Genomic DNA, 15,505 nt, shown 5'->3' on the forward strand with positions numbered 1-15,505 from the left:
CAAATCAATAAACTTATTTTGCAGCGGAGACATTTCTACAAACATACATAGAGGTCTGTCCTTCCAGTGCTAGCACCAACACGAGTGCAGCCTGCCGCACGCGGACGCGTGTATCATAGAGCGGTCCAGCAACCTCATCCCTCACGCGTCTGCGCAGAGGCAGCTTGGGAGACATACCTGACATTTCGTTGGAGAGCTCACAAATCTTTAAGAAAGTGGAAGAAATAATCACCCAGCGTGTGGTTAAGAAACTGAGGCACAAAAGGGGAACAAATTGCTAGGGAACGTAATGATCAAACTGCAGCATGATGGACAGAAAACAGGTCTACCGATCTCCACTTCAACACACCGTTTATTGCCTTGAGCCCGCTCGTCCTTCTCACCTGTCTCCCTCTTCCACAGAACTGCAGGGCTCGGAGGCACCGCTGAGGGTCAGCCGGTCCAGCCAAAGCAGGATAACTGTGCCCACTTCATTCCTGACAGCAGCTCATCTAATCTTCTTGAAAGACCTCTGAGGAACCTTCCCAGAAAATCTACTCCAGTGCTTCATGAGCTGTACCGGGAGAATTTTATTTTTTTATTTATTATCTAACCTCAATCTTTTTCCCTTCAATTTAAGCCCATTACTTCTTGTTGTCTACATCCCGAGCGTGGAGAACCTATTATTTCCTTCCTTTCATAAGCATTTTATGCACCAGGAGACGTATCTCATCTCCTCCTTTCGTTTTCTCTTTTTTTTTTTTGGGTCAAATAAGCCCATTTGTTCCCTTTTCTCCTCAGAGCTGATGCTATGCAGACCATGCTCTGTTCTGGGTCATTCGTGCTGTCTGGGCTTTCTGAAATTGCTCCTCAACTTAATCCTGACATCCCAAGCTCAGAAATGGACACAATCTTCCAGAAGATGCTTTCCAGCACTGAAGAAAAGCACCCATTCCACAGTACTTTCACCTACACCATAATGCTTGAGCTTCGTTTTGAGAGTGTCCTGAAAAGCAGCGTTAAAAGCCTTCCCAAGAAGAAGACACGAGGTACCGACTGCAAACAGGACCTTCTTCACAGAAGGAAACTGGGTCGTGTTGACATGATTTGCTCTTGACAAATCCGTGTCGACTGTTACTCATCTCATTATCTTCCTGTCAGTACTTACAAACAGTTGTTTGGTCAATTCCCAGGAAAATCTGGGGCAAACGGTGCTGGCAGGTGTGTGGTTCCCCAGCTACTCCTTCAGTTACAGATAAGCACCACGTCTGTCCCCTTGCGGCACCTCCCCTGTTTTCTGTCCGTTCACAGGAGACGGCAGCTGACAGGTCTGAGGAAGCTCCACTTTCTCCGAACACCCAGGTACCAAGCAGCAGGCCACTGATGTGACAACATTCAGCTTAACTAAGCACTTTGCATCCTGTTCCTTCACAGTCGGGGGATGAGCTCTCCCCCCAGCGCCGCTGACACGGGCTGCCCTGGGCTCTCATGCAGTCGGTCTGCTTAGTGAAGATGAACGCAAAGCGGGCTCTGTGCTCTCCAGCTTTCCTGACGTCGTGGCTGACAGCCTTCCCACTCTGCTGAGCGGCAGAGCAGCTCTTTTCTTGCAGTCTCCTCTCACAGCAAGCAAGCGCTTCCTTCATGCTGCCTGTTTCCCTTGACACTGCGTGCTTCCCTCCCTGGTCACATCTCAGTTTGTCCCGTGGTGTTTTGATATTCATGTACACGCGGACACTGCTCTTCCGTGGCTGCCGCCGATAACCTGACCTAGTTCTTGTTCCTTCCCGCGCCTGAGGTCCGGAAGGACACAGCACCACAGCTGAGCTCCTCAAGGGAGCTTGAAAGCAGAAACAACGCAGGACCACGGTGTGGTACCTGCTTTGCTTATCCACCGTACATAGATTCTTTCACTTTAAAGCGCAGGGGCTGAATTCAACCCCAGCACAGGCATGCACCTTGCTGAGGCCATACTCTCCAGCCTTGGAACTGCTCTGGACATGGCTTGTCCAGAGCTCTGTGGGCTTACGCACACAGTCGGCATTTTCCTTTGAATACTCAACAAAGCCGTCCATTTCTTTTTTGCTGCTTGACTCACAAACACTAAAAATGGGTTAGGAATTTCACCAGTAGGAGGAAGACATGAAACCATCCAAATTTACACTTTCTGGATGATAAGGGGTTTAAAAAGTAGGTCCTTCATTTTTTCTCACATGTTTTAACATGAAAATAATCTTTTCACATAGCTCAGCTTTTGTAAGTGCTTCAGGTTTGGCCAAACAGATTTAATAAATACACAACACTTACATATTTTTGTGACACTTCACAAAGTGTGCTTTTGCTTAGGATCACACAAGAGACTGAAACCCACCCACAGCCAAGCAAACTCTGCATCTCTGGGTTGAAGAACAGGTCTACAACAGGGAACGACATACAGAGCAACCTCAGCAAGCGCAGCCTGGACTGAGAACGCGAGCTTCCCAAGAACAGCCTGCTTTCTTCACCAGTTCGGATGCATCTTCCAATGGCCAAGATTCACCTCAGTACAGTTTTAAAGACCGCATCTCATCCTTTTGAAGACTGTGTAAGCCGAAGCATCTCTTTGGCTGTGGCTCACAGGCAACCACCAACCACCAGGAGAAGGTTGCCTGGAAGAAGGTCTCTGCAGACCGAGAGGCATCGTACCAAGCAACCGGGCTACCGTGTGGAAACAGCAACGGGGAGTCAGAACTGCTCTGTCCCAGGCCAAGGAAAATGAGGACCACCTCCAGTGCCTCCCCTTCCACACCTACACTGAAGCGGTCAGCGAGTGCCAGCTGAGGAAGGGAAGGGCCCTCTCCAGAGGAGGACAATCTTTGTAGCTGCTCTCTGCTCAAAGGCCAGGAATATTTAAAAGTTTCCTCCCACTCACCTCGGCAAGACAGTAACCATCTTCTGGGAAAGACGAGTAACCCAAAACCCAAAACCTTTCAGATTCCATTGCAACAACATAAGCGTTGCGCTTCCGCAGCTGCCGATTCAGGATGTCAGGGTGCCAGCAGAGCAAGCAGCTAACAGAGCGCAAGCACAGTCTGCCCTCTGCTCTGCCTTTCTGCATCAAAATCTTGCTACCAGAGCCAGGACCATGATGGAAAAGTAGGCTAACCATCTCTCCAGCCTTAACAACTCAGGGTGGGGTTTCATGATATACTTAATCCACTCTAAGTGCTGGCTGCTGCCAGAAGGTGCAGCCCCCTTCTCCCCCCACGCCCTCCCAGCTGCCGATTCCCGCCGCCCAGGTCGGGTCCAGCACCACTGAGCGCAGGCGAGCTCTGACCCACGGGCCCAGCACAAGCCTGTGGCTGGGAGCAGGGACACGTGCCCAACCACGGCTCAAACTACGCGAGCGTGTCACGCAACTTCCCACTTCCTTTTCCTGGATTTAAAGAAAAAGAGGGATCAAAACCCACCTGTCCATTTACTCTGATCCTTGTCCCCGCCACTCTCTTGCTCCTTGGCAGGCTCTTCAGCATCACCGGCTGTTTCATTGGGCCCTTCCACATCTTCAATGGATTCTTCTGAAACAAGAGAAGGAGAAAGTGTAACATAAAAATGGAAGTCAAAACCGAAGAGCAAGTAACCGCCACTGAGCAACAGCCAATGCTGAAGCACAAGTGCTGAGCGGCAGATGCCGATGTCACCCAGCATTCTCCCAACACCACCTGCTAGCTGGTCAAGAGAGAAGCTGCAGAGGAAAAAAGTGAGAGATAAAGTTGAAATGAAGAATCTTGCCTGCGTTACCAGTTACAGCTACTGACATCCCCCGCAGTGTAACGTACAGTAGAACATTTGCCTGGTACAAGAAGGGTCTACCCAAGCACGCCATGGATTAGAGAAGCATCAGGGACTGACTGGAGCCTCCAGCACCTTCAGCCTCAGCCTTCCTCCTCATCACCATCTCAAGCTCTTCGGACTGAATGGCACTGTGTAGCACTGACCTCAGTCACTGAGACTCCCAAGTTCACTTCAGACACACCGCAGCTCACTTCTGCTCAAAGCCAGGAGCAGCACTGCCTTCTGTGGATGCGGCCCTGACACTCGGCACAGGAGGAGGCTGCTGGGGGGGTCTTATTTTCATCCCCGTCATAGGAAGAGTTGGAGCACATAGGCAGTATCACACAGGTGCAAAAGCATGAAGGAGAAAAAGTACTCAGTGAAGCGCTGAAAGCTCAGAACAAAACACAAAGTGCCACTGCCCCTCCCATTAACCAAAACAGCGGTGTGCCGAGGCCGGCGGCATGGAGCGTGTCGACACGGCGCGGTGCAGCTCCAGGCAGAGGCACCCCTGTCAGGCAGGATAGCGGGGCGAGACAGCTCTCACACCAGGGTATAATGGCCATGTTCTCATCTCATATCTTGGGTACTGATACACAGTGCGTGCAGCTCAACAGCTGCCATGTAATTGATGGGGTATATGTCAGCACTGGGAAGAAAGGGCACTTTTAAGCCGCTAGATCCTCTTTCAGGCAGGATAGCTCCTAACTTTAACTTGCATTATGTGGCCACGATAAATGCTAGGCTATCCCGAGCTTTTATCTGAACTACCTAACCAGTCAAAGCACAACCCTCCATCCTCACTCTGACAAAGACAGAGCTAGAAATCAGGATTAAAAATCTGTATTAGGAGATTGCAGATACTCAGCCGTGCCTTGTGAGAACGTGACAGCTTAAATCAGGGAGGCGCTTGTGAAAGCATCCAGAGATCAGCACTGGTATTAAGTGGAAGCACTGTGACTTCTACTCCACCTTTCACTCTTAAAAGCTGGAAACTTGGGAGAGCTGCCGGGATCCCAGCGGCCTTCGCCTAGGAAAAGAGGGCCCCGGAGCGAGAGGCGTGATGGGCGGCGTGGCGGGGCAAAGGCAGCCGGCACGCGGGAGCAGGCGAGTTACTGACGCAGGGCTGAGACCAGCAACCTGCCTCGCGAGCGAGCGCTTGGGTTTGCTGGAGAGAGGGGCTGTGAACTGGGCAGCTGGATTCACGTTTCAGAAATCAGAATTCCAGCCCTGGGGAAAAAACAACCGCCTGCCCCCAGCCCCCAGACTACCCTGCTGCCTTCCAAACGCCGCCGGGCAGGCCCAGCTCGCTCGCAGCCTCTGGCCAGTTGTACGGGAGGCCCTTGCTCAGGGTTTCCATGATGTCCTTCACACCCTCATTCACAGCTCTCTCCGGACACCCAGCTGGCACCCCCGGCCCCATCACCCTGCGCCTCCCAGCCCAGCCCCGGGCGCCGCTGCCGCGCAACCCTGGCCGGGCTCGCCCCTCCGGCCCCGCTCAGGGCCCCGGCGCTGGGTCTCTCCGGCCTGCTCAGGGCTCGGCTGCCGTTCCCCCGCTCTCCCCGGCCGAACAACAAAGGGCGGCCGGCGCGGCCGCACTGCCGGCGGCGGCCCGGAGGTGTCAGCAGCGGCATGGCAGGCAGCGGAAGGGCGAGCGGGCCGCGGGCTGAGGCGCTGCCTGGGCTCCGGCCTGCGCATGTGGAAGTAATCCACGTCTTGGAGCGACTGTCTGGTTCGAGGGAATAAAATAGGGCATTCATGAGCAGTTACACCATCTGTCTTTACACCATCATCATCATCAACAGGGGAAAAAATAGCTCTTTAAAATGGATGAAAGCCCAGGCTGACAGTAACCGGAAAAATGTGAGCTATGAATAACAATAACAGCAGAAAGTGACTAAAAAACAAGGCTACGAACAGCAAACCCTCCTGCCCCGCTGAGCCCGCAGCCCAGGCTGAGCCCAGCACCAAGCACCCAGCCCCGGGAGCCGCTGCCCTCCGAGGGCACGGGCTGCGGGCAGGCAGCCTGCAGACACCATACACATGCTCCAAACCCTTCTCCCTGCTCTCGTCTGAGCTGATTTCTTCTGAAGAGAGGTTTTTAAAGCAGGACAAGAGGGGAGCAGAGAGCAAGATGCCTCTGCCCAGGGAGGCTCCCCATCAGCCGGGAAAGCCCCTGGTTCCTCCTCACTTGGCTCCTCGCTTGGGGGCCTTTGCTGAGGACAATCCTCCGGCTCCTCTCCCGGCAGGCCCTGGGAGCTCCCCGCACCCGCGGACCCCGGTACCTGGCCGCCTCCTGATCCTCCTCCAGCAGACTTTTTTGGAAGGCTGGAAGCAACTCTTCTCACTACGCTCAGCCTAACTTGTCTCACAGCCGCCAGCGTTCAAGCCGGCCCCAGGGCTGGTCAGGAGAGCGTCCTCAGACGCAGCACTCGGTGGCTGGCTACGTGCACACAAGGGCTTTGAACCGTCGAGTACCAGCTCCGACTGACCGCACGCAGGGCACGGACAGGTGATCTGTCCCAGCTTCCATCAATTACATCCTCCAACACTGAAAATAAAATGCAGCAGAGCTCCCGTTCCCGAAAGACTTGCACCCACGCTCTCAGGTGACAGCTCTGCAGCTGCTGAGTCGCAGTGCCAGCTCTGAGGCGCGAGGGCAGGTCCGGGTAGCAAACACACGTGTGAACGGCACCCAACCATCTATCCTCCTGCATTTCCCCGGGGGATCCTGCTGAGTGGACAAGGCCAGCATCACCTCTAGTAGGGAAAGGTCTGCTTTCCTCCTCAACCTGCTGCACACGCAACAAGCAGCTTTTGAGCTTCCCTTTTAATTGTCTGCAAATCCTGGTGTCACGTTGTTCCCACACTGCACTCGAGCAGAGCTGACCCCTGTCGTGTACTTCATGTCCAGAGAGCCCCATAAGACAGACCTGCAGCTGAGCGTGAAGGCTGACTCGTGTGACCAGCTCCCAAAGGCTGGAGGCGTCCGTGGTCAGTGAGACGCAAGGAATTTATTTCCAAACCATCATGACCTTTTGTTACTGTCTGACTATTTGCATGGAGGGGATTGCGTCCTGCTGAAATACAAACACCACAACCTGCCCATGGGTCTCTGTGCCAGAGTGTCATCCACAAGGCCATGATGCTTTGTTAATAAATGTTATTAAAGGAATTTTCCAACGGCTGGGGTTCAGGTGAATACCAAGAGCAAGTAAGAGTAACTGTGGGGCACCTGGAGTCCAAGGAGCCTGCTCCTCCATCATACCAAATCTGCCCCATGCAAAATCCTAGCAAGAGCCTTCTCTTCCTTCATGAATAAATCATTTCAGACACTGGTATTTCCTTTTAATTTAAAATTAAACCATTCACTATGGGGTGGGGGGGATGAGAGGGAGAAGAGTCTGGAAAATCACGAGTATCTGACATCTGCAGATGTCAGGGAACCTCTGACTCACTTACACACTGAAAATGCACCCAAATCCCCGCACACCATCGCGCAGGACCATGCTGCCGCACTTCTGCCCCCATCAAAACCCAGGAAGTTTGAGGGCTGGAGAAGTCAGCAAATCCCGACCGGATCCAGGCCAGCTTGAACAGCCCAAGACCTCTCACCTCTCCCTCTCTCAGCTGGATTTTCCTTCACAAACCCAGATCCCTTATCCGAAGGGATAAGGGACATTTCAGGGGTGGCAGAAATGTAGGGACAGGCGAGAAAGAGCGTGCGCTTGCCTTTCCACCCTCTGGCAGGCTCAAGAGCTGAGAAACATTAGCTGTCATGAACCACAATCAAATCAGGTTTGAAATATTTAGCAGTGGCTTGGAAAATGCGGTGGTGCAGCTCTGACAGGCGAGATGTGCAGACACCCATTTTCCATTATAATGGAAATATCAAGCCTGTTCTGAATATGTATAACCTAGAAAAATGTATTGATTTTTTCATTTGGCATTAAAAAAATGAAATACCCTGCAGCTGTCAAAAGCCTTTTGTTAAAAGCTCATCTTTCCTGGAATGAGGTTTACCAGAAACAAGTTTTAATTGTACACAGGGTCTCTCCTTTGAAACAAAAAGAATCCCCGATGCTCCCTTTTTCAGGATAAGTAGCCAAAAAAGCCTGTGAAATATAGGATTGCAACCTGGCTGACTTCTGCAAGCTGACGCTGTCAGGAGAGGTGACAGCGGCGGCCCGTGTGCAGTCAGCTGCACGGCTGCACATGCACAGACACGCGTGCTGGCACCGCCGTGCTGGCTCCCCACGAGCTGCCGGCTGGCGCGGGGCAGCTTCCCCCGCTGACGCTGGGGCCACGCCACTTTGAACTCATTCAAACCTGGGGTCCTGGGAGGAGATGTGCTGTGGGCTCGGCCCTTACGGAAGCAGGACGGGCTTCAGGTGGTCCCCAGGAGGCCGATGCCTTCTCGGACTCTGGGAAGCCCACGAGCAGCTCCGCTGCCCCCGAGCTGTGCCAGGGCCTCTGGACACCGCCTGGTGCTGCTTGTCCTAACAGTGGCTTTTGTTCAGCTGTCCCCAAAACTGTGTCCACGTGGCATTACGACGCTGAGTCAGAAAGGGTCACTCACCCCGACGGGTCCCACCTCACACCGTGCCTGGTTCCCACCCGGGCTGTGGGAACAGAGTAAATGCAGAGCCCGGTGTGGAGGCTAACGCCAACCGGTGCCGCCGGCGCAGGAGGACGCGCGCTTTCCCAGAGCCCGGCTGACCACTGGGCACCTCAAAAGGCCGTGGGGTCTCTGAACTGTTGGTGATGGTTGCAAGGGCTCTTGGGCTCCAGTTCCACAGCCAGTGGCACCGTTCTTGTTCGGGGCACGCAAAGCTGCCTAAGCCAGAGGAGCACACAGTGGTTTATTTCTTGTTTTTTTCTCCCCCGCTTGCATTCCTGAACACTCACCCTGCCAGGGAACGCGTTTAGTGCACATGGCTGCCGGTGAGCAGCCACGCATGCTGCTGAAGCCGTCAGTGGCCCACAACGGAACCGAGCGATGGCCAACACCGCAGCTGCCCACCCTTCACCTTGCTGAAATCTGAGTGAAAGCACAGCCTTGGAACAGTTTGTAGAAGAAGAGAAGCTGGCGAGAGTCAGGACACAGCAACACCTGGACACAATTCGAGTATTTGCTTGTTTGTGATCAGCTCCACAGAGAAAAAATGTTTTCCACCTCTCCCTGGCGTGCAGACTATTTGCATTTGAAGATGAGACAACTCATCCACATGGAAACGTAGGTAAATCCATTTTCAAGAGGTTTTTCTGCCGTCTTGTATTTCTCATCCAGCTCAAGCTCATCTGGGGCACGGCTCCTGAGGTAACCTTGGCTACCAGGCAGCCGCCGGCCCTGCTGCTCGGAGTCGGGATGCATGTATCTGCACAAATACACTCCCTGCTAGCTCCTAACGGGATTATTCCATGTAAACTTGTTTATTCCTATCATTTTCCTAAAAGCAAAGCAGGACTCCAAGCAGTGGAAAAGAAAGCCCCAGGCACAGGTTAGGAGAGGGATGCCCCGGAGCTCCAGCCCCGACGCAAAAGCAGGTAGGTGAGTCCTACCGCCTGACAAAGGGCTGCAGAAAAACAGTAACAGTCCCACATGCATCTTGGATCAGTGACACTTATTTCCTAGCCTGCCCTGTTTCAGAGCATACCTGTGCTGCTTCATTGACAAAAACAAAACGCGGACTACGAACCAGCCCCCCGCCGACAAAGCCATCCTCAGTTGCCTATCTCCTCAAAGCAGGGCACGTTTATCTGGCTTTTCTGCAGTTAACTGTAAAGGCAAGCGTTCAGATAAATAAAACAAGAAATTCAACAGCAAAAGAACTGTTTGTGAACTTCCAGCTTCTATTCCTTTGCTTTCTGCTCCAAAGATAAAATTGAGATGTTCTGGCCAGTTTCCCTAAGCAGATCTGAAAATCCTCCAGTGGCACCCGGGTCTCTAGCTACGTCCCAAACACGCTTCTTGTTCAGCACAATGAGATGACTCTCTGCCAGACGTCAGCACCTTTTCTTCTGCAGTGTGAACGCTTTCACCACCGCAGTTATCATCCTGCTCTCTGTCACTTCATCCGATTTGCCAGCTCCAGCCAGAGGCCCCACGTGGCGCAGAGGAGCCCGCAGTCGGGGAGCACGGATACCATCGCCCAGCCTTTGGCTTTCTGCGTTTGGTAACAAAATGCAGCAGCACTAGGAAAGGGAACTGTGTTACCAAAACCAGACAATTAGAAGAAAAAACAATTTCTGTTTTACAGAAGTCGAAGCCAGTGGTGGTAAAACCAACCACCGTCTTTTTTGAAGAAAGAGAAGAGCCGGACACCAAGCAGAAAGCTGAAGCCCGTCTGTGCGGCAGCGTGGTCGCTGCCCTCAGCTTTACAGGTGCAAGAGTCCTGTCCGCTTCAACGAGTCCAAGCTCATCCAATCTCAAACGTGTGTGGAACAAGCTTGAGAAAGGCCCCGACTGCTCTGCAAACCTTCACCTCCCTGGAAAATCAGTCAGAGCCTGGCCGCACAGAAAACAGCACTACCAGAACGCTCCGCAGCAACAAGCCAGCCACGAGCTGGTCCCATCACGCAGTCACCGACCGAGGGCCGGGTTCATCTGACAAAGGAAGACGGAGCCGGGACTCGGGCAGCGCGGTACGTGTACCCAGGGCTCCTCGCAGTGCCGGTTCTGCGTGCACCTTCCAAGGGGCTCAGCAGCACGGCGCTGTCGCCAGAGGTGTCTCCGGAGCATGCTGGTACCTCCGTGCTAAGGGAGAGAAGCCCAAGAACCCCTGCCCTGCGACAGCACCGACTTCTCCCTGTCCCTGGGAACAGGGCTGTCCATTTTTTGGGTAAACTGGGCTAAGTTTTAAGTCAATGGAACCCAACAGGGACCTGCCTTCTTGAATTTCAGCAGAACTAGAAAGGTTGCTGTTATTTTCACACATGAAATGTAAAAAAAAAGGCAAATTCCTTGAGCATGTTTGTAGTGGAGCGTGATGTGATCGCGTTGTCATTTACGGGAAATAATCGCAAGCCCATCTCTCCCTTTCCCCCCATTTTCCAGTCCAAATAACCATGAAAAATTACACTTCAATGTCAGGAGGACAACAAAGGAGGGGCTTTCTCCTGCGGCTTGATGGCTTTTCAGCCCCCCCCTTATTTGGACAAAAACTACCTTCAATTCTATTTCATTTTAAATGTGATCTAACAAATGCATCTTGACAAGTTCCTTTCTTTTTTTTCTTTTAAACAGTATTTTGCACAGTTTAACCTAGCTCCAAACTGGAATCAGCTGGAAAGGAGACTCATGCAAAAACGCAAACACAGATCAAAGAGAAAACAAAAGGAAACCCATCTCCAGCGCCAGGTCTGCGGGGAGAGGACGGCACGGCCTCAGACGCGGAGACCCGCAGGAGGAGGGCTAGGAGACAAAGGGGGCCCGCGGGAGGGAAGGCTGGCGGAGACGGGTGGCAGAGGTGGTGAGGCAGGAGAGCGTTTCAGAAAGGCCAGGGTGCTTCAGGAAATCCACGTTCCACCATTCAGAATAAGAACCAGCACCCACCAAGCAAACGTCCCCAGCTGGCAACGCGAGCGGAGCGAGGTGTTCAGGGAAGAGGTGCTTCGTGTTGGGTACGAATAACCTCACTCCAAAGAAACTGTTCAGATTCACAGACAGAAGCAGTGCTGAAGCCAAGCCGAAGCTAAAGCTACCTTCAGCAGCTCCGGGACAAGGCACACCTTGAGAACACAAACTATAACAAAAATGAGCTGTAATTAGCTCATGCTTATCCTCAAGGGCTGGATACGCACAGGAGTGCTCCCAACAACCTTACCTCTGCCCTGTAACATCATCGGAAACCATACTTAAATCAAACACCAAAATGTCCTTTTCCTGGTTCCTTTCTTTAAATACACAACTCCTACAGCTCCTAACCTGTCCTCACTCTCCACGATGTCGCTCCAAGGAAAAGCTAATTAATGTGCTGCTGACCCTCCCCAAGTGCTTTCCATCCTCAGCATGTTTGGAGTTTTTCTAAGCTTCGCTAAAAACTTAGGAAAGCCACAATTGCAGTGCCCTGGTTCAGGGACAATTCAAATATTCTTGCAGCACACTGTACCACGCGGTACAGACCGAGACAGCGAGCAGCTCAGGGAGCGCGGGGGCGCTGGTACAGCAGCGGGGGGCTGAGGCAGGTTGGCATTCCTTGTCCCTGGGGAGGAAAGGCTTTTGTTATGAAAAACGGGAAAAAATGACCAACGGTTCTAAGCAAATGCCTCCAAGGGTGGTCTGCACACGGAGCGAGACCAAGCGGGTCGGAAGCGTGCGGTCTGGTCGGTTCTATCTTGCCTAAATCGCAGTCATGTCAGCTGCGGTGTTGTGTTGCTGGGCTCCTTCTGGGGCTTATTTCTGGGAGCTGACAATACCTATGAACACGGGAAATCATAACCAGCCATAAACAATATGTACAATAAACAGCACAGCAGGCCGGCCCTGGGCGCGTTGCCCGCGAGGCAGAGCAGGCGCGGGAGCCGGGCAGGGATGGGCAGGGTGGCTGGGGCACCGCGGCCGACAGCAAGAGGGGCTCCTCTCTGCTGAAGCAGAGGAGAAGTGCAGCGGTGCCGCAGGGCCCGGACATGCCGCTGGTGGTGGCACCCTCTCACATCGCCAGAAGTCTCCCCAGGGAGCCTTGCAGGCTTTCAAGGGAACATCAAAGCAGAAAGTTGTGGAGCATCTCCTGGGCCCTGAGGAGGACAGCAGATACACCCAGCAGGCCTAGGCAGACTCCAGCCAGCCGAGGGGTTCTCCACACTTTGGTCACCAGAAGTGTGCTACATCCACAGGCTCCCCAGACACAGAAGTCAGCTGATGAAGTTACACCACCAAAGCCACTTGGTGTGAACAGCCGTGTCTCAGCCCTCTGCTGAAGGACAGGGCCACGGCAGCGAGGCAGCCCCCCCAGTGCAGAGCTTCGTCCTCAGCCCTGCCCGTCGGCCGCAGGGGTGCGACTTGCCCTCTCCAGGCCGCGGAGATGCAGGAAGCTGGCAGCTCTACACCCCGGAGCCATCCCCGAGGACACACCTGGGCAGCCCCACACCACCCACCACGGCAGACGGCCGCATCCCAGGGCTGGGCTGCCCCTCACCAGTGTTTGGGTTAGTGGCGCTGGCAGAACGTCAGTAATTGCGTTTCCCCTTGTACTAACAAGCTTTCAGCAGCGGCAAGATCTCAGCTTCCTGGAGCCAACAGCCCCGTTTTCTCCACCTCTCTTGGCTTCGGGTAATTGAAAGTGACTGCAATCTCAGCCCCGGCTCTCCAGTGTTCAGCTGCACCGGGGAGGTCACAGAATGTCAAGTGAAGCCGTTCCACTCGCCTCCCCACCACTGGCGCTGCGCTAACGGAGGCAGCCCGCGCCGCAGCCCTGAGAACGGGCAAAATTACGGGGGCTGCTAACAGCCAAGGCGATCCGAGCACGGCTTCCCTGCAGCAGGGAGAGGGGCTCCCCATCAGGTCCCGGCGCCGCATCTGGGCTGCGGAGCCCTCCGACCCTTGGACATTTTTTTCCTTCCAATTTAAAACAGGAGATGAGTTTCTTTTCAAAGAAACAATATCTTTCATTTTTTTTGCAGCAAGACAAAACGCTTTCCCCTGTGATGCCCATGTCCCCCATCATACAGCAGGGAAGGATCTTTCACTCGCCATCAAATGTAAGATAAAGCTGGAGAGCGCGGAACAGCTGCTCTGGCTCCCGATGAAACGCAGAGGACCATGGAAAGGGAGGAGCACGGAGCGGCTCCCAGGGAGACGCTGAAAGTACTTGCGGCTCAGAAGCTGCACCGGGCCGGTAACTTGGTGCGCTGGGGCAACAGAGCCACTCGGCCACCGCGGGACCCTCCGTGGTGTGGGCACTGCCCGTGCTCGGCCTCCCGAACACGAACAAGGGCGCAGCGGGTGCTCCAGGGATCTGCAAGGCTCCTCAAACCTGGGCCAAGGCGCACGCACAGGTGGCGGCTCCAGCAGAGGCCTGTGATAAGAATTTATTTCTCTCAATTACGAGCGCTTGTCCCCAGTCTCAGTTCATCAGCACGGCGCAGCCGAGTCAATGAAAGCTCAGTAATGCGCTAATCAGATGCACAGCGACTTCTCGGAGCTGCCGGCTGCGCGCGAGTGGCCGGCGCTGCTCTGAAAACAAGCGGCAACTTTGGGAAGCGGGTTCCCAGCCCTGCCCACCCCTCTGCTCCCGATCCAAGGGCAACTCCGGGCTCGTGGCTGATTCAGACCCCGCTTCCCTGCGGAGCCTGTGGCGTTGCCTCTGCTCTCCCCAACTGGCACACGTGCTCGGGAGCGGGCAGACGATGCAGCGCTCACCCATACGCTTTATCCCTACTGCTCACGCACGTCCTTCTCTCACAGAAGGCTTCCAAGGGTGCTCTATTTTCAGATGAAGTTTTTGAGTTTTTATTGGAGTTTCATCTGAAAAATTTGTTCCCTTCAGCCTGAGACCTTTCTGAAATATCCTGGGGAATGACTCTAAGTATTGCTTTAAAAAAATCAAATATAGGACAAAAACATCAGAAAAAAAAAAAAAAAATCACTGACAAGGTCTCTTCTGATGTCCCCAGAAAAATAACACTCCCGCTCTTAGAAGTCCGTATTGAAAATGAGCGCAAGAGGCCGCACACCACAGGAGAGGAGGGATGGGGACGAAGTCAAAGGCGGCTGTGAAGGCTGCCAGGCCCGGGCGCGTGGCGGGCATACAGCCTCGCCGTCACTGTGGGGTATCTCCGGGCTTCGTTAGTTTCATTTAAACAAACAAACAAACGCACGCACTTCCCCTCCAACCGGAACAGGGCCATTAACCTGACGCTCTGACTGCAGCGTGGCACAAGTTGCCCGCACCCTGGCACGGCTGGCGTGAAGCTGACACCGAACTTCCCAGAGTGTTCCCCTCTCCCAGCGCGCGGCGGGGGACGCGCTCCCGCGGCAGCCTGCTCAGGAGCGCTATTGATCCAGCACACACTTGGTGCCTTCAAAGTTGTTTATGATCAATATGCAAATTGCCCATGGCATTGATCTGGTATTAATTTTCAATTAGGGAATCCACAGGGGGTCTCCCAGGGTCAATACCCAACAACGCAAGGTAACTCCGCAGCAGAACCGTGGGACCGATCCTGCCTAGTGACTCGCCGGGGCTGCTCCCAACCTCCTGCCCAGACCCCCGCGGACACCGCTGCCTCCTGAGTGGGGCCAGCACCTGCACAGCCCCCTGAGGGCCCTCTCCTACCCGCAGCCTCTCAGGGGTACGTCCCCCGCCCCTGCTGCAGGCATTCGGCCTCCCCACACGCAGGTCAGCACCTCGCAACCTCCGAGCTGCCGCAGGCAACAGCAACCCCTGCCCCGCCACCAAGGAGGCAGCCCAGCCCCAGACCGGGTGCTGCCCACCCCAGGGCGCTGAGGCAGCCCAGCCACAGATCGGGTGCTGCTGTCCCCTGGCCAAGGAAGGGGATGGCTGGGCAGCTGGCAGCAGCTGCTGTGCCCAGCTCCACTCGCAGCACTGAGCCGCTGCGGGGGTCCCGCCCCAAAGCTCCAGCAGCGCTGGGACAGCAGCAGCCCGGCGGGCAGCCCCGCTGCAAGTGGTTTAGACAACAGCAGTGGTTTAGACTCGGCCTTCACCGCAGAGGCCGAGTTTCCTGCACTAACGCATTACCAATACCGACGGTGCGC

General features: G+C 54.3%; 1 protein-coding gene across 1 annotated transcript in view; it reads right to left on the reverse strand.

Moving 5' to 3' along the window:
- ZFHX3 (zinc finger homeobox 3) overlaps positions 1–15,505 on the reverse strand; it is a 154,429-nt gene that overhangs the window by 34,430 nt on the left and 104,494 nt on the right. The window contains exon 5 of the mRNA XM_086757796.1: positions 3,426–3,533. Within this exon, the coding sequence (XP_086613922.1) occupies positions 3,426–3,533 (108 nt within the window). The remainder of the gene's footprint in view (positions 1–3,425; positions 3,534–15,505) is intronic.

The sequence above is a fragment of the Chlamydotis macqueenii genome, chromosome 13, assembly GCF_036417535.1.
Source record: "Chlamydotis macqueenii isolate bChlMac1 chromosome 13, bChlMac1.mat, whole genome shotgun sequence".
Taxonomy (NCBI): domain Eukaryota; kingdom Metazoa; phylum Chordata; class Aves; order Otidiformes; family Otididae; genus Chlamydotis; species Chlamydotis macqueenii.